This window comes from Capsicum annuum, chromosome 11, assembly GCF_002878395.1.
Source record: "Capsicum annuum cultivar UCD-10X-F1 chromosome 11, UCD10Xv1.1, whole genome shotgun sequence".
Classification (NCBI taxonomy): Eukaryota; Viridiplantae; Streptophyta; class Magnoliopsida; order Solanales; family Solanaceae; genus Capsicum; species Capsicum annuum.
In genome coordinates this window covers 189,711,303-189,738,156 of record NC_061121.1, presented here as the reverse complement: position 1 = coordinate 189,738,156, position 26,854 = coordinate 189,711,303, and the positions used below count along the sequence as shown (strand labels likewise).

At 35.5% G+C, this 26,854-nt stretch overlaps 1 protein-coding gene and 1 long non-coding RNA gene across 2 annotated transcripts; both read left to right on the top strand.

Annotated features, from left to right (window-relative positions):
• Nucleotides 1-242: 242 nt before the first annotated feature.
• LOC107846998 (myosin-3) lies at nt 243-7,334 on the top strand. Its single transcript, XM_047399161.1, has 6 exons — nt 243-896; nt 1,632-1,782; nt 2,561-2,836; nt 5,004-5,192; nt 6,154-6,372; nt 6,454-7,334. The coding sequence occupies exons 1-6, from the start codon at nt 499-501 to the stop codon at nt 7,015-7,017; spliced, it is 1,797 nt and encodes a 598-aa protein (XP_047255117.1). The 5' UTR covers nt 243-498; the 3' UTR covers nt 7,018-7,334.
• Nucleotides 7,335-14,239: 6,905 nt separating this feature from the next.
• Nucleotides 14,240-16,105, top strand: LOC107848520. The gene is made up of 2 exons (XR_001668055.2): nt 14,240-15,116; nt 15,739-16,105. It is a non-coding gene; the product is annotated as an uncharacterized LOC107848520 (long non-coding RNA).
• Nucleotides 16,106-26,854: the final 10,749 nt, after the last annotated feature.

The following is a 26,854-nucleotide window of genomic DNA, read 5'->3' as shown; positions in this document are numbered from 1 at the left end:
TATTATTTTTAATTTTTTTTTTAATCTTCGGTGATTTTTTTCCATCTAAAAATACAAATACCATTTAAACAATTTTACATATTAGATAAAATAAATATAAAATAATAAATTATTCTTACTTTTTCAAATGGGACAAGACAACTGTTTTCTAGTACAGTGAAAAATGGAAAAATGGAGGTAGTGAGTAAGATATAAGGGCAAATTGTCATTTTTAAACACCACCCCCACACACTATACGTATCCCACACACTATACGTATCCTCGTTGAACATATCCACTTAACTCTAGGCTCTCTAGTGATTAATCAACCGTTAAGTTCAAATTTTTTGCACTGCACCGAACAAATACTGCATAAAGAAGGCAAACACTCTTTCCATGTTTCACTAAACAACACCACACAACACTGAGATCACCATTGACTAGTCATACAGAAACCCAGACACACAAATATACAGATATACCAATAGAAAGAGACGAGAGAAAAAGGAGAGAGAGAAAATGTCATCATCACCAATAACTAGAAAACCCACATGGCACCCAACACCACCACCACCACCAAGCCCAAAAATCCTCCATTTCCCCCGTAGAACTCACCGCAGAAATCCCAAAAACAAAAAAAAGAAGCAACTTTACCCATTGGAGCTGCATGAGAAATACTATTACAAAGGGAGGCTAGATAGTTTATTTGATCAAGAAAGAGATCAGTTTCAATATGGAAGGACTTCATCTGTTATTAATCCCATTGTTCTTCTCAAAACTTCAGCAACTACTTCTTCTTCGGCTTCTACTGCAGCTCAGAGGAGAGAAAGAGTTGAAGAACAAGAACAAGAAGGTGGTGCTGGGGCTGGTGCTGCTGGGGGTGGCGGTTTGGCGACGCAGGAAGGTGCCGGAGCGAGGTTTGTAAAATAAAAAATAATTACTCCCTCTTCCTTTTTACTTATCACAATTTCTTTTTTGCTAAGAGCCAAACAATATGAACAACTTTGACTAACATTTTAAGTTGTATTTTTTTATGATATTGATATGAGATAAATTGCAGCTTATAGTATTTTTCGTGTAGTTTTTTAATATTTAAATTTTAGTTTTAAATATTGAATTAATTTAATCTAATTTAGTTTTAAGAAGTAGTCAAATTAATGCTCGAGAGCTAAACGTGATGACTATTTTGGAAAGGAGGGAGTATGAATCAAGTTTGATAGTGTAGCTTAAAGTTGAGGGAATTTTAATAACTCTGTTGAAATTGATTTATTATCTGAATTTTCACTGTCTTAGTGAGGGTTTATTCCCATCCAGTACCCCAATTTTAAGAAAATAAAAACTAACTTAAAGTTAGATTTTATAGTTTCCTAAAAAGTGGGGACTGAAAAAACTTGCTTGAATTAATGTTAAATTTGTTTTCCAAGAAAACCGTTTATTCTCCTGGAAATATTACAATGAGTAAAATAGCAAGTATGTAGTTCAATGAAAGATTTTTGTGAACCAAATTTGATATTGTAATATAAAGTTCCAATTTCTACAGTTTCCTAAAAAGTGGGGCTGACAAATATTTCTTGAATTAATGGAAATTTGTTTTTCAGATTAATTAAAAAACCTTCTGAATGTGAAAAATTGTTTATGTTCTGTGGTGACAGGTTGGAGGAGAAGTGGAGGTTTCAAGCAGAGATGTTAAGGGCAGAGTGTAATTTCTTAAGGACGGATAGAGAATTTGCTTTGAAGAAATTGGAAAAGAATAGACTTCAGATGGAGAAGACTCTTAGATTAGCTGTTCAGACACTCATTTCTGTCAGTATTAACAGTATTTTCGTAGTTTCTTGTTTCAATTATCACCTGTGTTTTCTTTGCTGATTATCACATTATTTTGTTATCACTGTTGTTCCTCTCTATGTTGTATGCTGCTATCTATTTCACATTATTTTGTTGTTGTTACTGCTCTCATTTTTGTATCTTGAAAATGCTCTGTGTTAAGCTGGTGATTTATCGGGAAACAATGGAATAATGTAAGGTTTGCATATACTCTGTCCTTTTGACTCCCAGTTATTAGAATACCTTATATACACTGACTGTATGATAAAAATATACTTGTATTTTTAAGAAACTGAATTCACTTATTATGAATATTTATCTGTAATTATAGCCGTAATAATAATTCTTTTAAACAGTAAATATAATTGTCAAATGCATGTTCATTTTTAAAAAGAAAATAAAAACAGGTTTTCAGATATTTTATGCAAGCCCACTTTCCAACAAATGCTGCACCACTGTTCAAAATTTCTCTTTATCTAATGTTCTTTGCTTTTTATATTTTAACTTGAAAATAGAAGAATTATTAAGGGTCACTAATGGGTTATGGTTTCCAAAATGTTCTATTTCATTGAACAAAGTAGAATATTAAAAGTGAAATTTACAAGTCCTTGATTTTCTTTCTTTCTTTCTTTTTTTTTTATCAACTTTTGCTTACTTTTGAGGAAGCTCAATGTTAATTTAGTTCCAAACCTGACTTTCTTTTATATTATCTTATATAAAAAGCCAAAGCAGAAAACTTTTGTTACTTGATTTGCAGGGGAAAAAGAAGATTTTTGAAGGGAAGAATGTGAATGCAGTATTGGAAGAGGAGATTGAATATTTAGCAGAGAAACTTGAGGAGTTAAAGAAAAGTTGTAAAAATAAAGATTTTGAAGTGAGACATTGTAGTAATTTTGATAAAAAAGCATATCATTTACAGAAAAGGCTAGAGAAACTTGGAGGCTTAACAGATGAAACAGCTCTCAAGGAATTACAACAACTGACTCAGTTAACCAATGAGATTGACAAAGAAAGCAAGAATACTTCTACTGATGTAAGTTTTTGCCTTTATAATTAGTATTAATCTTTTATAAAATGACAGTCAGATGCACAAAGCCTCCTGTGTTAGCAAGGTCCGAGGAAGGGCTACATCTTTAAGGGGTCGTTTGGTTTGAAAATAAGTTATACCGGGATTAGTTATGTTGAGATAAGTTATGATGGAATAAGTTATACTGGGATTAGTTATGTTGGGATTATTTTTTATTAAGTGTTTGGTTTGTTGTATTCAAGGTAATATGCATGGTATAATTTCTAGGAATAAATTGATTGATTACCAAAATACCCTCCATCTTATTTAATTTTATATATATATATATCTTTTTAATCTTTAAATATTCATTCTTAATTTATTTATTTTTTTTTAGAGAAATTAAAATATATAAATAAACATAATTTATATATTTTACAACCATTTTTAACGGTAAACTATTCAAAATTTATTTATTTATAAATATATTATACGTTAATTAAATATAATTTATGTGTGCGTGAAAATATATTACGTTATATATTATGTTATATATAATTAAATTATTAATTAAACGTATTAACATAATATATATAAAATTAAACATAAGAATTTACATTACGCTATAGTGGGTAGATTTTCTTATGGTTGGCCTAAGATAACAGAACTACGAGAGCAAATTCCAGTACAATGTGGTGTTAAAGAAAATTGCAAAATTGATTTCCTACGTAATAGGCATGTTCAAATTAGACTAGAGCTACTGGAGGATTTCATAAATATTTTGTCTAAGAGTTCTTATTACATCAATTAACGTATATATATATTCATAATATTATACGTTATATATTACGTAATTACGTTATATATTACGTAATATATTATATTCATAATTAATGAATATATTAATATACGTTAATTAAACATAATTTATTATATATATATGAGTGTGTGAGAAATGAAAATAATAGAGTTTGAGGGTATTTTTGTCGTTTCATACATTTATCCCAAGGATAAATTATACCGGGATTGTTATCCCACAAATTGAGTGGATAACTTATCCGGGACTAATAATTAGTCCCAAAATAAGTTATCCCGAATATTATCAACCAAACATGCAATAGAAAATTTTATCCCAAAATTATTATTTTATTCCGAAATTATTTGCTTCAACTCCTCAAACCAAACGACCACTAAGGGTGTGATGTAGATAAGTGACAATATACCCAAATGCAATCACTGCTATGTGCTTCCACGGCTCGAAAAAGTTGTAATCTTGATTATGTATTTAACTTAGTAGAGGCTATAATGTAAAAGCCATTTGTGCATGTTTATCAACTAAGTAATTACTATAGGCTTATTTAGAAGTCTCATGTAGACTTTTTGTGGAGAAAAGAACAAGATATTGTGGGCCATTTGAAAATTTGTTAGTCTGATTTAGAACTATTTGAGTACCTGATATCGTTTGAAAATTTCACCTTGGAATAAGGGGTAACTGGTAACTCCACGTGGGCCATTAAAAAAAGATATTATAATACTACTCAGTTTCATATTAGTTAGCCTTGTGAATTTGATATACTCATTAAGAAAAAATTAAGAAAAAAATAATTAGGAAGTTTATTTTATCAAATTAGTCTTATTAATTATGCTTTGAAAATATAAATTTAAGTAAATATACTTTGATTAGTCATTTAATGTTAAGGGTAGTATTGGAAGAACATAGTAAAATTCTCTTATTTCATCAAATGGACAAGTAAATTGAAACAAATATTTTTAGTAAGAGGGCTAACTAAAATGAAACGGAGGGAGTATAAATTTTGAAAGAAGACAACAGGGTGGTCTTTTTCCTTTTTCTTTAAATAAAAAAATGATCAACTTATATGCACTGACAAACGGTGTCAAAAGATTTTACTGGTATTTTTCTGTAGTTTCTTGTACTCAAATTTTTGTTACTTTGTTCCGTTTTCAGAATGTTTTGGTATGATATCTTCGTTTTCAATTATTTCTTTTTGATCTGCTTTGAAATGTTTTCATTGAGTCGATGATCTATTAGAAACAACCTCTACCTCCGTGGTACAGATATGGTCCGCATACACTCTACCCTCCTTAAATCTCACTTATGAGATTACATTGGGTGGTATGTCGTTTTTTGACTTTGGTTTTCGGAAAATGAAATATTTTGAAAAATGGTTTGCAGGTGGAGTTGTTGAGGGAAAAAATTGAAGGATTGTCAAAGGGTATGTTAGATGGAATGGAGGAAGAATATGGGGCAATACATTCAAGCGCAGCTGACAGCTCTATTGCCAGTTCTGCTTCAACTTCCAAGAGAATTGACTCTTATACTGACCCTTCATCAACTTTCTCTACAAGACAACAATCATCTCAGGTAAAGTCAGAATATATGAAATGTTTTATAACTGTACTTCTCTGTCTGTATCTCTATATTAGTTTTAAAATGATGTACATCACTTACGATAGTGAACTTTACTGTATTATTTCTTGTGGTGTCTTGTAGTAACATTTTGATATTGCTAATACCCTAGAGTTATTTATAAATTTGTTTAAACTAAATGGTGGACAATTAGCCATATCAACATAAGATAAAATTACTAAATAAGCACACCAAATCATCAAAATATTAGTAATATACTAATCCTACAGACGGACCTGGAAATGTTATTTTGATACAGATAACCCACTTTGATTTGCTGTACAGTGTACTCGACCCGAGGGTCCTCCGAAAACAGCCTCCCTACCTCCATGAGGTAGTGGTAAGGTCTCGTACACTCAATACTTTCCAAACCCCGCTTGTGGGAGTTGTTGTTGTAGTTGTTTAGATGCTGGATAGGACCTTGTAGTTGTTTGGCAATTTTATCTTACACGACAATTTGCTTGTATTCTCAGGGCCGGGTTGATATTTCCAGTGACTTCCATTTTATGCTGAATATACGGATAATTGATGTGTTTTATCATAGTTATTGAACTTTGTTTTATGGCTTTGCTGCAATAGACGTTTAGTGCGATGATCATATGTGAAATTAATCCTAAGGAGGAAACCTTTTGCATATCATCTCACGGATCATGCATTCGCAATATGGTGCACTTGTGTTTATCATATTATCAGTCTTACCATTTCTATATAAACTATTTTCGTTTTGAGCTGGGGGTCTATCGGAAACAACCTCTCTGTATCACCTCTGAGGTAGTGGTATGGATTGCGTACCCTTACCCTCCCCAGACCCCACTATGTGGGAATATACTGGGTATGTTGTTGTTTATATTATCGAGTCTTATTGCGAGTTTTGAACTAAAGAGAGAGTGTTTGCACCCTTGTTTCATACAAACAGGACATGATGCCACTCGAGGAGAACAAATGCTCCGGGCGTTGCAAGGCTATAGTTCGAAGGATCGTAGAACAAGTGAGAGCTGAAACTGAGCAATGGTCACAAATGCAGGAAATGCTGCAGCAGGTCAGGGGGGAGATGGAAGAACTTCAGGCTTCTCGTGATTTCTGGGAAAACCGAGCCGTTGACTTTGCTCATGAAATCCGATCTTTACAGTCCACTGTAAGAATCTGTTCTTGGTCTCCCATGACATGTTCGCTGTATTATTTCTGGAAAAGTATCTCATTTACTTGGTTTTTATAGGTGGAAGAATGGAAAGACAAAGCTCAAGCATTTGAAACCAAGGCAAAGGATATGAAGTGTGAGTTAACTGCAGCAGAAGACGAGCTAGAAAAATCAAGGACAAAGAAAGCTATGATGGCACATGATCAGAGGGAGGTAACATCTACCCCGAATTCTCCTCTGATGTCATTAGCCAAACAAATTGAGAAGGAAAAACGTGTGTTGGTTTGTCGGTTGAAAGAAGAAAAAAATGCTAATCAGAAGTTGCAAAAACAAAGAGCTGTTGAAGTGATTTCAACGAAAGATTTGCCACCTATTTCTCTAGGGAAACAACTAGAGAAGGAAAAGAACATGTTAATGCATCGTCTGAAGGAAAATCGCAGAGCCAATGACAGGAGTTGTAGGCGAGAGCTTTCTCCTGTTGGGAGAAGAAAAGAACATCCTTTCAGCAAAGAATCAGGAGTGCTAAAAAGGCCACCATTTAAAGATCTTGGAAATTCATCACCATTATTGGTGAGGCAAAATAGTAAAGCAGTTTACCCTTTGCACAGCCCTGAATCTAGACAGGCAAATGATTGGTTTTGAAAGTAAGCCAGATATATCCTTCTCTAGCAGTTTTGTCATGTGTCTGCTTCAAGTGAATTGCGTAGTATTGACTGGTGCAAGCTTTTTGTAGAGCAGACAATTTTGATAAGAATAAGAGTATTTGTTAGATTTACGAAGAAAACGGAATCGAAAGATCAAGTTGAATTGAGATTAAGATGAGAGAAATGAGAAAAAGTATATATCTTTGAAGCTGTACAAATGAAAAATATCTATTCTTCTCTGTTTTAGAGAGTTCTCTCTCTATATAGACATGACTTTATAAAAGGGAAAGCAATGTAAAAATATATATAGCAGCAACTAAATTGGGTCAAGTCCATGTATCAATAATTGGGCCTGAGCCTCGTGTCCATTATATCGTAACACCCCCCCTCAAGCTGGAGGGTGTTAACACGCCAAGCTTGGGAAGAAGCTGATGGTGAGCAGGACCAGGCAATGACTTTGTGAGAACATCAACCAACTGACTTGAGCTAGCAACATAATGAAGTGAAATCAGGTTAGCACACAAACAATCATGAACAAAGTGGCAATCGATTTCTATGTGCTTTGTACGCTCGTGAAAAACAAGATTCTTGGCTATACTTAAAGCAACCTGACTATCACAGAAAATAGGAACAAGAGAAGTAATATCGACCCCAAAGTCGCCAAGAAGGCGAACAAGCCAAACAATCTCAACAACTACTTTCTGAAGAGCCCGATACTCAGCTTTCGCAGACGAGAGGGATATGGTAGGTTGTTTCTATCAACCCCAAAGTCGCCAAGAAGGCGAATAAGCCAAACAATCTCAGCAACTACTTTCCGAAGAGCCCGATACTCAGCTTTCGCAGACGAAAGGGATATGGTAGGTTGTTTCTTTCACTTCCAAGAAACTGAACTGTCACCAAGAAAACAAATAAACCCAGTAACAGATCTGCGGGTATCCGGACAAGAAGCCCAATCAGAATCGGAGTACCCCAACAGAGAAAAATCAGAGCAACTGGAGAGCAAAATACCCTCATCAAGACAGCCCATGAGATATTGGAGAACATTTAATGCAGCCAACATATGAGGAATCTGGGGTTGCTGCAAAAATTGACTTAAGTGTTGCACTGAAAAGGAGATATCAGGCCTCGTGTGTTGAAGAAAATTGAGCTTACCAACCAACCCTCTATAAGAACTAGGATCAGACATAGGCGCACCCATATCAGCAGTCAACTTAAGAGAATAATCCAATGAAGTCGTAATAGGAGAATAATGATTATAGTTAAACTCTTACAGGAGGTCAATAGTGCATTTATGTTGACTAACAACATACCCTTTAGGATGAGAGAAAACCTCCAGACCAAGGAAATAATGAACAGAACCTAAATTCTTAATCTTGAACTAATCATCAAGAAAGGATTTAAGAGAATTCAACTCAACCAAATCATCCCCAGCAAGAAGAATATCATCAACATAGACAGCTAGAATAATATGACTAGAGCCAGTATATTTCGTGAACAATGAGTAATCATTCTTACTGGATGAATAGCCCCGAGATAATAAAGCTTCAGAAAGCTTTGAAAACCATTGTCTAAAAGCTTAACGAAAACCATATAAGGACTTTTTAAGACGACAAGCTAAGGGGGAACCATAAGTAGAAGCAACTGTAAAAACCAAGTGGTATTTTCATGAACACTTCCTTGTGAAGATCACCATAAAGAAAAGCGTTATTGACATCCAATTGAAAAACTATCCAGCCCCTTTTTGCAACCACAATAAGAAGACATTTTATGGTAGTGAGCTTAACCACCGGAGAAAAAGTTTCAGTAAAGTCCACCCCTTCCTTTTGAGTATCACCCCGAATAACTAAACGAGCTTTATATCTTTCTATAGAGCTATCAGATTTTAGTTTTATCTTATAAACCCACTTACAGAAAATAGCTTTCTTATGAGGAGGAAGGGGAACTATATCCCATGTGTCATTAGCCTCAAGAGCTTGAAACTTTTTGCACATGGCATCTTGTAGCAGTAGCCTGATGATAATGTTGGGTTTCATGCAGGTGAACCTCAGTAGATGAAAACTTGGATGTAGAATTTTTAGGGGTATGGGAATGAATAGAAGATTAGGCATAATCTTTTAAGTAAGCAGGTCTATGAACTGGTTGAGTAGAATGTCTAGTAGGAATGGGAATAGAGGGGGTCAGATTAGTTGGAGGAGGCGAAGGAGAAGGAGGAGCTGGATCAGTAATAGGAGATAAAATTGGAGGAGCAACAGGAGTTGAGGAAGATATAACAGGAACATCAGAATAAGAATAAAGAGGGGGTAGGAAAGAAAGAAGGAACATGGTAGTTGGAGTTGTAGAGGAAGATATGCTCATGGAATACCACATCCCTTGAATTAAAAATGGAATGATTGTTGAGATTCAAAAGTTTATATTCTTTCTTGCCAAAGGGATACCCCAAAAATATAGAAGGGATGGCCTTTATTTGAAATTTGTCTCTACCAAACTTGGGAGAAGTAGCAAAACATAGACACCCAAAGGATTTTAAGTGTATATAAGAAGAAGGAGACTGATGAAGCATTTCAAAAGGAGATTTATTACTGAGAAATGGTGAAGGGAATCTATTAATTAGATAAGTTGCAGTCAACACACAATCATCCCAATATTTTGCGGGTAATTTGGATTGAAACAATAAGGCTCTAGATGTAGCAAGAAGGTTTTTGTGTTTTCTCTCAACCACTCTATTTTGTTGTGTGGTGTGAGGGATGATAGTTTAATGTATAATGCCATTTTTCGAAAAAAAAAAAATTGAGATGCAACAGCACCACTACCTAATTCAAAAGCATTGTCAGATCTAAAACATTGAACAATAGAATGAAACTGACACTTGACCATTGAGGTAAAAGTCTTAATGACAGTCAATGTAGTACTCTTGGAAGATAGGAGATAAGTCCAAGTAGATCTAGAATAATCATCTACAAAAGTAAGGAAATACCTAAAACCATTATAAGTTTGGGTATTATATGCGCCCCAAGTATCAATATGGACTAATTAAAATGATTTAGTAGTATGAATACTACTTTCTGGAAATGAGAGTCTTTGTTGCCTAGCTATGGGGCAAATAGAACAAATAAAAAATTGTTTGGGGGACAACTTATCAGATAAGAAAGGAATACTATGCATTTTATAAAATGGAATATGTCCAAGTCTTTGATACCAACACAAATCATTTTTATTGATGTTTGATGGAATAGTACATGAAGAAGTGGGAAATACATCAGGAACATTAGGAACAGTAGCACAAACAGAAGAACTAACAGGCTGAACAGTAGGAGAATGAACTATAGGAACTGAAATATGTGTGGAAGTAGAAACAGAATCTGAAACTGCAGTAATGGAAGTGCTTTATAAGGAGGTGACAGATGATAAGCCTGGAATGCAGGAAGCATCAGCTGATGAAATGCTCTCTGGACATAGCAAGTATAAGTCTTTTTTGTCTTACCAAGTTCCAATGGCCTCTTCTGAGAAGAGGCCTGTAAGAAAAAACGGACTTAGAAAAGATTGCATAACAATCAAATTGATTTATAAGTTGAAACATGGAAATTAAATTGAATTGGAAAGAAGGCACAAGAAGTACATTTTGTAAGATCATATCATGTCTTAAAAATAAGGAACCTGTGGAAACAACTTTGACTTTGTAACCATTAGGGAGAGTTATGAGATAAGGTGTGGAAATAGGTTGATGGTTGTGAAGTAAGTGTTTATGCAGAGTCATCTGATTGGTAGCCCCAGAATCTAAAATCCAAGGAAATACACCTAACTGAGATATTGCACACACATGTAGACCAACATAATGCGTGTTAGGTCTACTAAAAATATTATTTAACACCCTGCAAAATTTGTAAACCCAGAATGATCTGCATCTATGGAATCATCTGATTGTAGACCGGAAGACAAGTGAGTCTGGTCAAATTGATTTAGAAGATGATGAAACTGATTATTATTTGATCCATGCTGAGATGGATGTGCAATAGGCTGGTGAATATGACCGGAAGAAGGTTTATCAACTTGGGCACATACTGCAGATTTCTTGCCCTTAGTAAACTGGAAATTTGGTGGAAATCCATGTAATTTATAACATTTCTCTATGACATGACCACTTTTCTTACAATACCTGCAAACAACATGACTATTGTTGGGGTTCTTTGGATCAAAATGGATTTTCTGGGTATATGGTCTAGCACCACTATGTGAAGGACTTGGAACATCTGATGCAAATTTCTGGGAAGGATAAACTCTTTCCTGATTATACCTCCTACCATAGTTTTGAAAGGGTGAACCTTTACTCACATCACTATATCTAAAAAATGATGCATGGAATGACATTGAGTCATTATGGAAGGAAGATAGAATAGTAGAGTGTTCTTTTTGCTGCTCATCATGTTGGATCATAGAATAAGCCTTGCTAAGGCTAGGAAGCGGACTCATCATAAGTACATTGCTTCGACAAGTAGAATAGACTTCATTGAGCCCAGTAAGAAACTAAAATAGTTTCTGTTCCTCAAGAAATTTTGATAGTGCACCACATGTGCAGGTTGGTCCCATATATGCAGTGTTAAGTTCATCCCAAATAGCCCTAAGTCGAGTAAAATAGGAATCAACATCAGAGGTCCCCTGTACTGTACTACCTAATTCCTTTTGTAATTGAAGATATTTGGATCCATTAGACTACCCGTACCTATCATTTATATCGTCCCAAATTTCCTTGGCAGTGTCAAACCCTATGACACTCATAGCTATGTTTCTGGATAGAGAATTTGTTATCCAAGAAATGACCATGTCATTGCATCATTCCAAATATGGGTAATTAGGGGATTCGGGTACAGGTTTAGGGTTTTTACCAGTGACTATTCCTAATTTATTTTTAGCGGAAAGAGAAATCATCATACTTTTCCTCAACTAACATAGTTATTTCTATCGAATGGTATAGTTGTGAGTTGAGTACCAGGGTTATTCGATGGATGCACATAAAATAGGTGAGAATAATCGATAGAAAAAGGTGTAAAACTTTCAGTAGATGTGCTACCAGATAAATTATCCGACATTGTTCCACAAACATACACAACCAGCAACTAAGAGAAGAATACTACCGTATTTCTTCTCAAAACTCGAAGAACTAGGTTTTGCACAACTAAAATTGGGGAAATAGTTGATAGATGGTAAAACAATGTCGATTTCACACCGAATAAGGAAAATCTCACAATTTTCGTCGCAACACCGCCATCATAGACCTTAACACCATCGGAGACCTCAAAATCATAGTCGGAGACCTCAAAATCGTCGTCGGAGACCTTAAAATCGCCGTCAGAAAGCCCTAAATTCACCAAAACCCAATTTCTACTGTACTTTTCAAACACCGGAGTACGAAATTGGATCCCCGCTGTGATACCATGTTAGATTTACAAAGAAAATGAAATCGAAAGATCAAGTTAAATTGAGATTAAGATGAGAGAAATGAGAAAAAGTACATATCTTTGAAGCTGTACAAATGAAAAATATCTATTCTTCTTTATTCTAGAGAGTTCTCTCTCTTTATATATACATGACTTTATAAAAGAAAAGCAATGTAAAAATATATACAACAGCAACTAAATTGGGTCGGGTCCACGTATCAATAATTGGGCCTGGGCCTCGTGTCCATTATATCGTAACATTATTAGCATTGCTAATTTTGCTGATTCTATACTCCCTCTAGACCACTTTACTTGTCGTCCTTACTAAAAACAAATGGTCCAAAATAGAGTCCTTTTAAAAATTCAAGGTTATTTGTTTGCACCTCGACCTTAGTCATAAATATGGATAATTTAGTTAAATTACCCTCCCGCTAATATTTTTTTTAAGGGGTGTACAAAAAAAATGCGGCAAGTAATATGGATCGAAAAAAGTATTATGCAGACTGTTCTCTTTTCTCGCCTCCATCCTTCAAAATCTTTTGTTTAATTTGGGGATAAATGAGATATCCCAGTTGCTGCACAATTTGAAACTCAATGAACAATAAATGTGCCCCTTCTATCCTTCTCTAATTCAAGTCTAGGCTCTTGTTTGTGGTAGGATGACTCATTAGAACTTAGAAGGGTCTGACATATATATCTCGTGGCGCGCTCTTATAATTAAACTTTCCTTGAGGACATCCTTCCCTCAAGATCTTTAATGCAAGCTTAGTACGAATGAGTAAATATCTAGCCAAACATTAGAGGAATTGAGATTAATTAACGTGCTATAGAGGAATCATAAGAAGCATGTCGGTTTAACCACAACTATGTGTTATATAGAATATTCATTTGCCTTGAGATAGTTGCATGACTGAGAGCCACATAATTGAAGTACAATATATGATAGGTGTTCACTGTTCATGATTGTTTCTTGTTTACTAAGTTATGGTTTTTTTCTCACATTTTTTATTTTGGAATGGTTGATGACTCTATCAGTACACCATTGTTTCTTGTGTATTGATACTAGACGTGCTCTTTTTTCTGTTGAGTGTAGAGCATTTTCTCGCAACTTCATCGAGAGCAAACTGCATTTCAACTCAAGGATGAGTTACATCTTCCGGGCAACCATGAGTCATCTCCTTTGTTTCTGGTCCATTGTTTCAAACTTCATATATTTTCAGTTGTTTTAGGTTTGAACCCTTTTATTGACATTTAATTTGTAGTGGTTTTGGTATAATGACTCATATTCTAGGGGTTTGTTTCAGATATTCATTTTAATTCCGCAACTATTATTGTTGACACCTAATTTTCACCCTCCCCACCTAAGTTAAATTATGAGTTCCTTCGATTTTAAATAAAATTACAACATTGATATTATCCGGATACAAACTTTTTAAAGTATTTATTTCGATAATTTTGTCATTTTAATTAGCAATTATATTTTTTCGTATCCATATATACGAGATTGTATAATCCCGTTACTTGAATAATTATTTTACAAAATTAGATTTTAATCAAGTATTTTCTCGAAAATTGATTCAAATAGTTAAAGTCTTGATTTGAATATAATTTATTCTCAAATAAACTTATTTGAAAAAATATTTGTTTGATTTTATTGAATCAAGAAGCTCAGGATTGAATTGGTTGGTAATTCATTTCAAATTTTTGATTCAGTTTAGTCGATCCATTGAATTTGGTCATAATTGAAATTAAATAGACCAAAGTTGCAAAGCAAATTGGCTGATTAATTGTCAATATGATCAAAATTTAAATGAACTAACTAAATCCCTATCTAATATAGCTATATTTTAAACGACCCAAGAATTGGCCAAAGTAACCCTTTCTTATTCTTAATTTTGGGCCACAATAGCAGCCCAACAAGTCAACAACATCAGCAGCCCAACAGCAGCACACCGCCCAACCCAACAGCAGCACACCGCCCAACCCAATGTGGAGGTAACCCGACCCAAATTTCTTTTACCCTTTTGACTCATTTTCCACCTTAACAGCACATAACACCAACAATACACCGACACACAAACACGTACAGCAATGACATTCAACAGCGTACAAATATCGAACAAAACAACAATGTCAAACGGCAAAACCAAAACCACGACAACAATATTCAACAATTCACCAACGACGTAATAGCAATACAACGTCAACAACAACAAAACCAATGAACGACGTCCATCCCCAAAACCCAGCCACGTCATATCTGTTTTTTTAGCTCGTCCAACCCTTTGAAACCTACAGTGGCAGGGAAACAGTCCCCAAATTGTGAAACAACAAAAAGTTGCTCTGAAATCGTCATTAATTCAAGATATTGTGGAGATTTTTTGTTGAATTGGAATTCAAATTCCATCCTTTTGCAAAAATTATTTTTTCAAATCCGGATCTCATCTATAAATAGCCCCTCCCTCACCATGGAAAAAGAAGATTTTTTGGGGAAAAACTTGGAGATTCTGGAGGCGCACGTTTCTAAAACCGAAAATCTTCGAGGAACGTTCAAGACAAAAATCAAAATTCGATGATTGCTGGAATTTCAGTGATCGAAATCGAGCCTAGGTTGTGGAATTTCGGTCGTTAAGCTCGTTTGTCCCTTGTTCCTGCCCTAAAACAGGTGTGAAACCTCTTATTGTTGCATTTTTGTTTTTGCACGATTTGACATTGCAATATGAATTCCACTGTATCGATGAGTTTTTTGGGGCTGATGTTTTGAGCTTTACGTATTTCTTTGTTATTGTTAAGAGTTAAGATTCGGCTTGTGGGAATATGTTTGTTGAAAAGCCTCAAACTTTTGTTGTTTTTCATGGAACTGTTTGTGTTTGTTTCATAGTATATGCATTTGTAATTGTCATAATTGTCTCATGTATATATGTCTCATAGTAATACATTTATTTGAGCTATAGAAAAGTCAATATAAATATGTGTAGTAGTATATGCGTTAGTTAAATTTTGTATGAACCATGTCCTAGTGTTGGTTGTAACGCGTCGTCCATATTTTGACCTTTATACCTGATTTAGGTTGTAATTATGCACCATGAATTGGTGTCCCATGGTGAATAAAAGTGCGTTAGTTTTGTTTCCCTTCTTTTGGTTAATTCTTATTGTGTCCCTTCTTTTGGTTAATTTTTATTGTGTGCTTGTATGGACACTAATCCTTATCTCATTTCTTTTGCATGAACGCTCTCGTTCGAGTCCTTTTGGACTCATTCCTTGCATCCTTGTTGAGTTGAATACAGATCAAAACCTTAAAGTCCTAAAAGCTCTATTTTTGCATCAGTATACAGTGATATACATGCTGATATACATAAATAACAGCTGCAGAAAAAGGAAAATGGAAAAGGAAGATGATTATACATGGAGGAAATTAAGTTTGTGTGTATATAACTGAAATATGGTCATACATACACCGTATATATACGAAAACACAGGAAAAGGGGGCTGATATACATGTGGTATACAATGCAGAAAAATGGAGCTAAATTCCATAAGATTAAAAGCCCAAAGGTTGGGCAAGCTAAAGGGGCCCAATTCCCAACTCTTTATCTTTATTCTTTTGTAATTATTAAGTATAAATAACATAAATAATAACCCTTTTGGAAGAAATTACCCTTTTTCTCACTTTTTTAAGGAAAAAATACATAAAGTAGCATATTTAAGTATTAAATTACAAAAAATAACAACACTTTTATCAAATTACATTATGTAATTATGAAACTGTTGCTATGAAACTCATAATTAAGGGGATAAGTATGTTATTTCTGAATTTTGCCCTTTAATTACTTTACTCTCTCTGTTAATATACATAACATAATCGACATATACATTGCATTTTGTGTATATGTTGGGATTTTTGTAATATGTTTAGGGAGTTGGGATTTTTTGTAATATTGAAACATAAGTTGTATTTGTGTAATTTTTAGAATTATTAATACATACTTGTTTATTTATGTTAGCACTAACCATAATTAATTAATCTAGTAATTTTCCTGACGTTGTTGCCATTCCATCTATCTCAAACTATTTATTTTATAATTTTCCCACATAATTCATAAAAAGAAAGACAAAAATGACATTTGCTACTAATAGTCTACTTAGGGGTAAAAACAGTAATTTTCTTCAAATTCAAGAAACTATTTTGTGTTGCAAATTTTTTTTTTTTCATAATTGGCAAAAAATATTTTATTTTATTTTATTTTTTTACATGCAATGCCTTTAACATTTTTTTTTTTAAAAGAAGATGTTATTGACCTCTCATAATAAGTTGAAAACATCAATAATAAAATAATCATGCAATTTTTCATGAAAATCGACCTATCTCCTTAAATTCAAATATGCCATCTAGCTTAGATAAGTTTCCTTCTTTGTATTCAAGCCAATATTTCATAAGTTCCCTAGAAATAATCACGAACTAAGTAGAAAATTTCTAATTGGCATCTTCCTTGATTATTTCTAAAAAATTTAGATTTTCTCTTTATTAAACAAAATATTTTTCTCAAGCAAGATATTTCGTATTGTTTCTCAAATTAGACGAAATATCTTGCAATCTTTCTCAAAAAAATAAAAATAAATTAATATTGAATTAAGTAGGATATATTATAGCTTTTTTTCCCTAAGTCAAGTAGACTATTTCTCGTTTGAATAAATAAATGTCATTTTAGATGTGTAGATAAATTATCTTAATATTTAAAATTCAACTTTTTTTTTTTTTTGGCAAAGTTAGTCACCCTTTTCAAGTTAGTCAAAAAATAAACTTTTTGGTGAACTGTTTTAAAACGACCGCTCCTAAGTGCCCTAAAAACCTTCTTAGGGAGTTAACTAAACCTTTACTCAGTTCTCTGATTTTAAAGATTTATTTTTATTTTTAAAACTTTGAAATCTCTTTAAGTTTTTCTTAATATTTTCAATAAAATCAAGTGGCGACTCTGTTAATTTTTTCAAATTACTTGTAAATTTTGAAATATTTTCAATAAAACCATTTTCTTAAAAAATAAAATTCAAAAAGAGATAAAACATAAATGGAAACTCTGCTGGGGATGTATCTAGGTTCTAGCCAAAAGAAACTTTCTAACTTCTTGTGGCTAACTATTATGTGTTTATTTGTTAAATGTCATATAAACTGATATTTCGTTCATATTTTCTCCACTTAAGAAAATTGACACTAACACACATTGTACACGCGGATTGTACATTGTACTTTTCTAAAATTCTTTCAAATTATCTATTTTAAAGAGTCGGTGCATACGTGGGGTAAGCAGGAGTTTTACTATCGTGGGACCACGTGCCTTCTCATATAGGCAATTCAAGTTCAGGTCTATCCAAATCTTAGCAAAACTTAAGATAGAGCGTTGTCACCCTTGATTTAGGTTATGCATGCATAAGCCATAGGCGTTTTGACCCATGGTCTCATTCCGCAAATTTAGGAAACTCCTTTATGTCAAAAGGGTTCACGATCTAATGACGATCCTCATATTATGTGCAGAGATAATGATAAGTCGATCCAAGTTAAAATCTAATCAAATTGAGTTTGGAAAAACATTTGCTTATGTTATCTTCTTGTAGGTTGCTAGAATGGATACCTTACCTAGTTTTGGCAACACTCAAATGGTTGTGTGTGTGCTACTTAAGCTAAGAAGATGGTGGGAGAATATCAAGATGGAACATAGGTTCGAGAATAGGAGAACTTTGGGTTTTTGACATCATTGATTTATATCCCTTCTGATAGGCATATAGTCAAGGCATTACTCAAGTTCTGGATCCCATTAGAGTTGTGTTCAAATTCAAAGATTTTGAATTGACCCCCACAATTGAAGAAATTGGTGGATTTATCGATTTGAAGTATCAAGGATGGGATATGATCTTACCTCGCAAACAGTCAGGAAAGAAATTCTTGCATCTTCTTGGGCTCAGAAACAACCTCAAGCTTGCGTGTTTGGATCGTGATTGGATTTCTCTTGACTAATTGTATGAAAGATTTGGTCACAAGGATGATCATGGGGTCTTTAGCAGGGAGTTCTCTTGTTCTGCTAAGAGTTGGAGAAAGAAACGTCCTATCGCTTTTGCCATTGCTTTGCTAGACACTCTAGTCTTTCCTTAAGAGCATGGAAGGATTGACACTTTCCTTAGCTCCGTGATTTAAGATCTTTTTCACGAGGTTGAAAATATTGAAGTTACATTAGCTCCAATGATTCCAACAGAAATAATGAGGGCATTATCTAAATGTGCTAGAGGAAGAAGGTTCTTCGAAGGTTGCAATCTCCTGCTTCAGATTTGGGCTATAAAGCATTTCTATAGACATAATGCCATGGTCGACATGCTCTTTAGCAGACCTAATAGGATCGACTTTTATCTACAAAGGATGACAAAATTTGTAGCTCCCGTTGGTACAAATGATTGGTATACATGCATAAGGGTGTTCACGGGCAATCAAATCCAATGGAGATACCCATGGTTGTCACCTCGTACCGCCGTCATCAGGGGCCGTATGACATTATATTGAGCTTATCGGCTTAAAGGGTCTTCAACCATATGCTCCCTCACGAGTGCTTCGATAATTTAGACATAATCAAATCATTCCACTTCATGGAGATATAAGTAGATTTGAGGTTGATTTTGGTCCACTCTTTGAGATTCCTAGAGCAATGGAGTTGTTTCGAGAGTGGGGAATCTGATGACATTAGATGTGCTTTACGATCAAGCTTAATGTGCTCCAGAGTATTATGTGTGGTTATCAGTAGATATGGAGGAGGTGGGTTTAGATGTCAAGGAAAAGTCGTTGGATATGAAGATCTTGAAGAAACAGAATGGGTGCATGGTATCTTGATCAACCATTTTGTCATATCACCTGAAATGTGGGAACAAGTCATTCCCGGATCTTTGGCACATTTTGGAGCATGAAGACTTAGTTTAGTTGCTAGGATTTCTCTTTTATTATCATGTACTCTCTTTATGTTTTTGGCTAGGATTCCACTTTGTTATCATGTATTCTCTTTATGTTTTTGGAATCGATGTAATGGTCTAATGATGATATTTAAATAAAGTGGTTTGTTTCTCATTTTCTAACTCCAAACTCGAGCAATATCATTAATTATTGGCTTGGATCAATTTATCATAATCTCAATTACTTGGCGTTAGGCTAACCCTTAGCTCAAAAGGGTCGCCCAACTAGGAAACGCTATTTATTATTTTATTATCGTGTGATATAATTATCTTATGTGATATAACTATTTATGTGCTATGCGTGTTGTTAAATCAAAGGTAAATTGATCCATTCCCCAACAAATCTTTAGAAAACCCTTTGGGCAGAAAATACACACCTACTATCTAAAGTCCATCCAAAACATTCCAAGTCCCAAGTTTCTCAGAAAGTCCTCAACCATTTTCGTATTTCTATTCTTTCAGGAAAATTTGTCATGGATTCAAGGACCACACAACTGAAAAGACGAATAATGGAGTTAGCCCAAATAGAAGAAATGTAAAAAGAAGAGATCAAGAGATTGATTAGGAGGGCCGATCAGGCCAACGAGGAAATTGCTAAAGTCAAAAAGTTGATCGCACAGGAAAAGAAAAAGTTTAAGCAAGCTCCGCCTTCAAACTTAAGATAGGACCGCTGGCTAAGATTAAAGGGTATGTTGTTTGGCAAACTACGATCAGGGCAGGAAGTGAAAATATCACCCTCAAAGCTCACTCAAAATGACTCTCGGTACCCCTAGATCGTGACATGCTCGATGGTCTATCAGGTCCTAAAAGATATGAGAGTCCTCCACCCTAATCAAACAGAGGGATTTGGCTGTCTTCTCAAAAATGTTCATAAAAGATGTCATTATCATCCAAACCAATGTGGCCACACTATTGATGAGTGTATTTTTCTGAAGACTAGAATTTGCAACATGATCTGGAATGGTCAGATGAACAATTTGTTGGGACCACAAACCATTCTTTGTTGTGATCAGGTTGATCTAGGCATACCCATCAATGACGTGTATATTTACCAATAAGACTTTACAAAGTTTGAAGATACCTACCATGAAATCTACTCAAAGCTCATTCATGCCAAAATTTTAAAATCAGTGGAGAGGGAGCCTAATATGATGTCTAAGGCTTGGAAAAAATTTAGAAAGGTTTGCCATTATCATGGAGGGATCGGAGGGCACGACTTGGAGACTTGCCACACTTTTAAGATGGATTTAAAGAGCCTAGTGGATACAGGAAGAGTCAAGCTAGAATTTCCGCTATACCACCCATAGAAGATCAAGATGTAAAAGAAGCAGAATGAAGTGAGAATACCCGCATCTATCTAGGACTTAGTCATTAGTCTTGTCTTTTCTGCCATGGTTTTCCTTTCATATTTTCCTGATGTAATGAACTTTAATGGAATTTCAACAAAATGAAGTTTTATCCAAAGCTATTTGAATTACGTGCGACCTGATTTCTTCTTTGTGAGATACGTAGGCAGCCTTTTGGCCCGACCTTTATCCTTTAGAATTGTTATGTCTCGTTTTGTCAAAAAATGTCATATGAGTCCAAAATCAGAAGACTTGACAAAAATCTTGTCAAGAACCATTTATCCAAAAATTCAACGGATAAAGTCCTGCTCGTTAATTTCTTTTGAGTCAATACCCACCCATGGATCAATTTACCTACGATAAAAGCAACTTTGTATGTTTATTTTATGTCAGATATCTTGTATTAGTTGTCACTAACCGAATCTAACATAGTTGCCTTTGGAGTTGTTTTATCAGGTAATCAAGTAAGTAGAAATTGATCTGTGTTGGCAAAACTGGCTGAACATCAATACTTCACTAGATCTAAGGCAAATAAAAATTACTCCCTCGACCATCACTTAGCTGAAGAGGAAAGAATGACTGCTAGTAGTGAGGATAATGCTCTCACCGAAATTACTGTTAGGGATGGTGTGATAACGGGACAAGGTGAGATGATCATTGAACTAACTAGGAGAATGGAGGAGCTTCAAGAAGAAGTACAACGAGAAAAAGATATGGCTAATCTGGCCATCGCCGCTAATACGCCAGTCTTGGATATCCATGCACTTCCACTCCGATTCCCTCATTTTAGCTCTCCTAACAATGAAAGCCAACCAAATGACATACCCTCCGCTTCTATGCCTAGACCTCCCATTAATCCCATCAATCTATCGTGTCAAACCTATACCCCTCATACTTACAATACTAACCGAGAAAACAATCCAAATGCTTACCACCCTCAAAGCTTTACTCCAAATTACCAAAATAACTCCACAAATGCCTTCACTTCCCAAAATACCCACCCCACTTTCAGTCCCAATACCAATATTCCCCAAAACCCCGTCACCACATACCAAAACTTTGCTCACACCACTCAGAATCCTCTGATGACCCAAAATATGTCTCCCGCCACCATCCATGCCACTGTAATGCCTATCTCTTACCATACATTCCCTCAAAATTGAGAAATTAACCATTATGAAGAGATGTAGAAGGAGTGTAAGGTGCCTGAAGACAAACATGCTAGGGAGCTACCGCTGATTGCCAAGATGAAGAAGACACATGGTTCGCCCAATGCAGTAGGGCTCAGTTATGATGACCTTTGCATTCACCCTGAATTGAACCTGCCCGAAGGATTTAAAGTCCCTAAGTTTAAGATATTCAATGGTACTGAAAACCCTACGACCCACTTGAGAGGATATTGTGACCAAATGGTAGGTGCTGGTAGGAACGAGGCTTTGCAAATGAGGCTCTTTAGTCGAAGTTTGAGTGAGGAAGCATTAGAATGGTTTGCTTCACAGGAGCTAAAAAAATGGCCTGAATAGAAAGCTTTAGCCAGGGATTTTATTGATAGATTTACCTACAATATAGAGATGGTTCCTGATCGATATTCTTTGAACCGCATCAGGCAAAAGTCTAACAAATTCTTTTGTGAATATGCTTATCATTGGCGAAAAGAGGCAGCAAAGGTGCAACCTCCTATGACAAAAGAAGAAATAGTCATTGTGTTTACCCGAGCTCCAGAGGGAAAGTTTTATGACAAAATGATATCGGCAGTTCGTGCCACCTTTGCTAATTTGGTTAAGATTGGTGAAACAGTTGAAGAAGGACTCAGGACAGGAAAAATCAACATGACCTCTGCACAACTTGGATCTTCAGGATTCCCAAAGAAAAAGAGAGAAAATGTGTCTTTCATATCCTCTAGTCCAAACCTAAAGTCAAAGAATTTTTTTGATTCTAATTCTGGGCAAAGGCCATCACCGTCTATATACCCGTCAGCTCCACAAAATACCCAACCTGTGTTCTATACCCAACCTATCCCCCAAATTCCATAACCAAATTTCAATACAAATCAACCAAATTACCCAGCTCAATTACCAATTATCAGCTCACTACCAAGCTCCACTCTTAAATTTTCAAGCCTACCAAAAAGCTCCAGTTAGCCAAAATTACCATCAAGTCTCGCCTCCTGCTTACCAAAATCTTCCTCGTCCAAATAATGACAAGAAAGTCACTACAAATTTCACCGCTTTGGCTGAAGTAGAACTCAGTTGTTTGGAAGGTTTAAAAAAATAGATCTCATCCAACCTATCCCACCGAAAATCACCAATACCAATTCTCAATTTTTGTATGTCAATCAGTATTGTGCATATCATTTAGGAGGTGTTGGACACACAACTGAGGACTGTATTAATTTAAAGCATAAAATTCAAGATTTGATTGACCAAAAGGTGATTTCGCTTCAAACGCCGTCGCCGAATATTATGACCAACCTACTCCCAAATCATAAAGGGGCAACCATCAGTATGATAGAAATATATGATGAGTGAATGGTGAGTAAGTCTATAACCCAGGCTAGCCTGGAAAAAATGGATAGGGTGAAAGATGTAGAAAAAGTAGTTGCTACCTTAACTATCATCGAGAAACCCAAATTTGTTACCTTTATCGCACCTCATCAAACCTTCGCTTAGTTCCTGCAAGGGAAGAATTTATGGTAGAAGTCGCCACTGTGCAAGGAATAACTAGATCAGGGAGATGTTACACTTCATAGGAGCTTGCTAATGATGCCTACAAGAAGAGTGCTTAGAAAACGCCAATCTTGGAAGGGGAAATCGAAGAATTTTAGAGAAGAATGCAGCCGAAAGAGTACTCTATTGTGAAATATTTGGAGAAGACGCCCGCTCAGATTTCTATTTGGGCATTGCTTATGAGTTCTCAATATCATAAACAAGCTCTACTGAAAGTTCTTGATAAAGCCCATGTGCCCGTGGGCACCAGCACTAAAAATTTAGTGGCTATGATCAGTAGAGTGGTGGGAGCTCATCGCATTAGCTTCGATGGAGATGAGTTACCCTTCGAAGGAGTAATGCACAACAAAGCATTGTATATCACTATCAGATGCCAAGATAAGATCATTAACAGGGTATTAATTGATGATAGATCAGGTCTGAATATCTTTCCCTTATCTGTTCTGACTCAGTTGCACTATGATATAGGGAAAATGCGTCAAAACACGGTAAATGTAAGAGGTTTTGACGGGGGTCAGAGAAACACTATTGGGGAAGTGATGTTGCGTTTTTCAAATGGGGCCGGAAGAGTTCTTGGTTGAGTTTCAAATGATAGATATTTCCATAAGTTATAATCTGCTCTTAGGAAGGCCTTAGATTTACGCAACAAGGGCCGTTTCTTTAACGTTACACCAATTAGTGAAATTTGTGTGGGAAAATAATAAAGTGGTCATCCATGGTAAATGGAGTCATCTAAGTCACCCTAATGGTTGTGCTCCTGTGATTGAAGAAGTCCCGAAAGGGAGTGACTTTTATACAGTAGAGATCATGAATGCAGCTAAGGAAGACCTAACTCCTTATAAGCCAATGCCTTCAATTTACCAGATGTTGGCCACTGTTATGCTGAGAAACAGTTTTGAACCTGGGCGTGGATTAGGAAAGAATTTGAATAGGATCATTGAGCCGGTCGCGATCCCAGAGTAGTTTTTCAAATATGGGATAGGCTATGTGCCAAGTAAGGAAGGTAAAAGAGAGATAACGAAAGAAGCCCACAATTGGCGAAGAGATTACCTCCGCTCTACCAGTCATTCCTTGTATTTATGAAGCCTATACGTGATGGTCCCGAGAATGGAATAGGGAATTTATTTAAAGAGTGTGATGCCATTATGGAGGATTTCCTTGAGAAGATCGAGATCAAGAAAGATGAGCCAGGGGAGAAGCTGTCGAACTGGACTTCTACTCTAGTCATGACTCCCCAATTGAAGTGGTAGATGAAATGATGCAATTTAACTTTTGCAAAATTGGTGGTAGTCCGAATGAGGCTCGGGACCCACTTTTTAAGTTTTATTTACGTCATTTTCGCTTTTTATGTTTCCCAAAAGGCTCAGACCCGCACTAGTGCGGATTGTAGCCAATGTCTATAATATTTTAAATTTCAATGGAAGTCTCTCTTATTGCAAAGACATTTTTATCGATTTCACTACATTATTCAATCGCTTTAATCTAACTTATATTGTTATGATTTTAGTAATAATAATTTAAAACCTGCTAATGTCATGTCATGTCAAGAGCTAAATGAATAAATCAAAGCCAATGATGATGAATGAGAAAACTTTGATGAAGAAATAGTGGCCCCAGAGCGATTAACAGAGGAATTAAAAGAATTTGAGGATCGGGAAAAGCCCAACTTAGAAGAAACTGAGATAGTTAATCTAGGTGATGATGGAAAAGTCAAAGAAACCAGGATCAGTGTTCATCTTGCAGAAGCACAGAAAAGAAAATGCATCGGGTTTCTTAAAGAATACATTGACATATTTGCTTGGTCGTATGATAACATGCCAAGATTCAGATATTGTATCACACAAGTTGTCAATTGATCCGGGGTTCAATCCTGTGAAGCAAAAGTTGCGGAAATTTAAGTCAGATCTGAGTCTGAAAATCAAGGAGAAAGTTACTAAGCAGATCCAAGCGACGTGGTTGAAGTCACGAAATATCTAACATGGCTAGCCAATATTGTTCTAGTACCGAAGAAGGATAGAAAGGTCAGGATTTGTGTCGATTATAGGGACTTGAACAAAGCCAGTCCTAAAGATAACTTTCCATTACCCAATATTTATATTCTCATTGACAACTGTGCAAGGCATGAAATACAGGCATTCGTGGATTGCTTTGCCGGATACCATCAAATACTGATGTACAAAGAAGATGCATAGAAAATAATCTACATCACACCCTGAGTTGTTTATCACTATTGGGTAATGCCCTTCGATCTCAAGAATGCTGGGGCTACGTATATGAGAGCCATGATGACCATATTTCATGGTATAATCCATAAGGAGATTGAAGTGTATGTGGACAACGTGATCATCTAATCTAGCAGGAGTTTGGACCACTTGGCTCATTTGGGAAAGTTGTTTGATCAATTGTGAAAGTACAATCTGAAGCTGAACCCCGCTAATTATGCTTTTAGGGTGCTGACTGGGAAGCTGTTGGGTTTCATAGTTAGTAGAAGGGGCATTGAGCTTGACCCTTCAAAACTTAAGGCGATTCAAGAACTGCCTCCTCCGAAGACGAAGAAGGAAGTCATGAGTTTCTTAGAGAGAGTGAATTACATCATCAGGTTCATAGCCCAGTCAATGGTTATTTGTGAGCCAATCCTCAAGATGTTAAAGAAAGATGCAGCAAGTGAATAACTGAGGAATGCCAGGGAGCTTTTGACAAGATCAAGGATTATTTGTCTAGTACACCAGTACTAGTTCCCCCAAGAGAAGAAAGTCCTCTATTGTTGTATTTATCGGTCTCTGATAATGCATTTGGATGTGTCTTAGGGCAACAGGATGAAACTGGGAAGAAGGAAAAGCAATTTATTACTTGAGTAAGAAGTTCACTCCATATGAGGCTCATTACACGCTATTGGAAAAAACATGTTGTGCATTGACTTGGGTGGACCAAAAGTTGAGGCATTACCTGACGTCAATACAACGTATTTCATCTCCAGAATGTATCCATTGAAGTACATATTCCAAAAGGCCATGCCCACGGGGAAATTAGCCAAATGACAAATGCTATTGAGTGAGTTCGACATTGTATACGTGACTCAAAAGGCGATCAAAGGGCAGGACCTTGTAGATCATCTGATAGAGAATACAGTTGATGAAGAGTATGAGCTACTCCGAACTTATTGCCCAGATAAAAAGGTACTGTCGTAGGGGAAGACATTGCCGAAATGTACCCAGATTGGGCGGTTAATTTCAAGGGTTTAGGAATTAAGGCAGTCTTAATATCAGAAACTGGTCAACATTATCTAGTTACGGCTAAACTGCGTTTCTTTTGCACCAATAATATTCCTGAATATAAGGCTTGTG

What these genes read in the sequence shown, in the direction of transcription:
- LOC107846998 (XM_047399161.1), top strand. Translation starts at nt 499, where the DNA reads ATGTCATCATCACCAATAACTAGAAAACCCACATGGCACCCAACACCA. An exon ending in CAGGAAGGTGCCGGAGCGAG is followed by an intron (nt 897 to 1,631) that starts GTTTGTAAAATA and finishes CTGTGGTGACAG; the next exon opens with GTTGGAGGAGAAGTGGAGGT. An exon ending in TCCGATCTTTACAGTCCACT is followed by an intron (nt 6,373 to 6,453) that starts GTAAGAATCTGT and finishes TGGTTTTTATAG; the next exon opens with GTGGAAGAATGGAAAGACAA.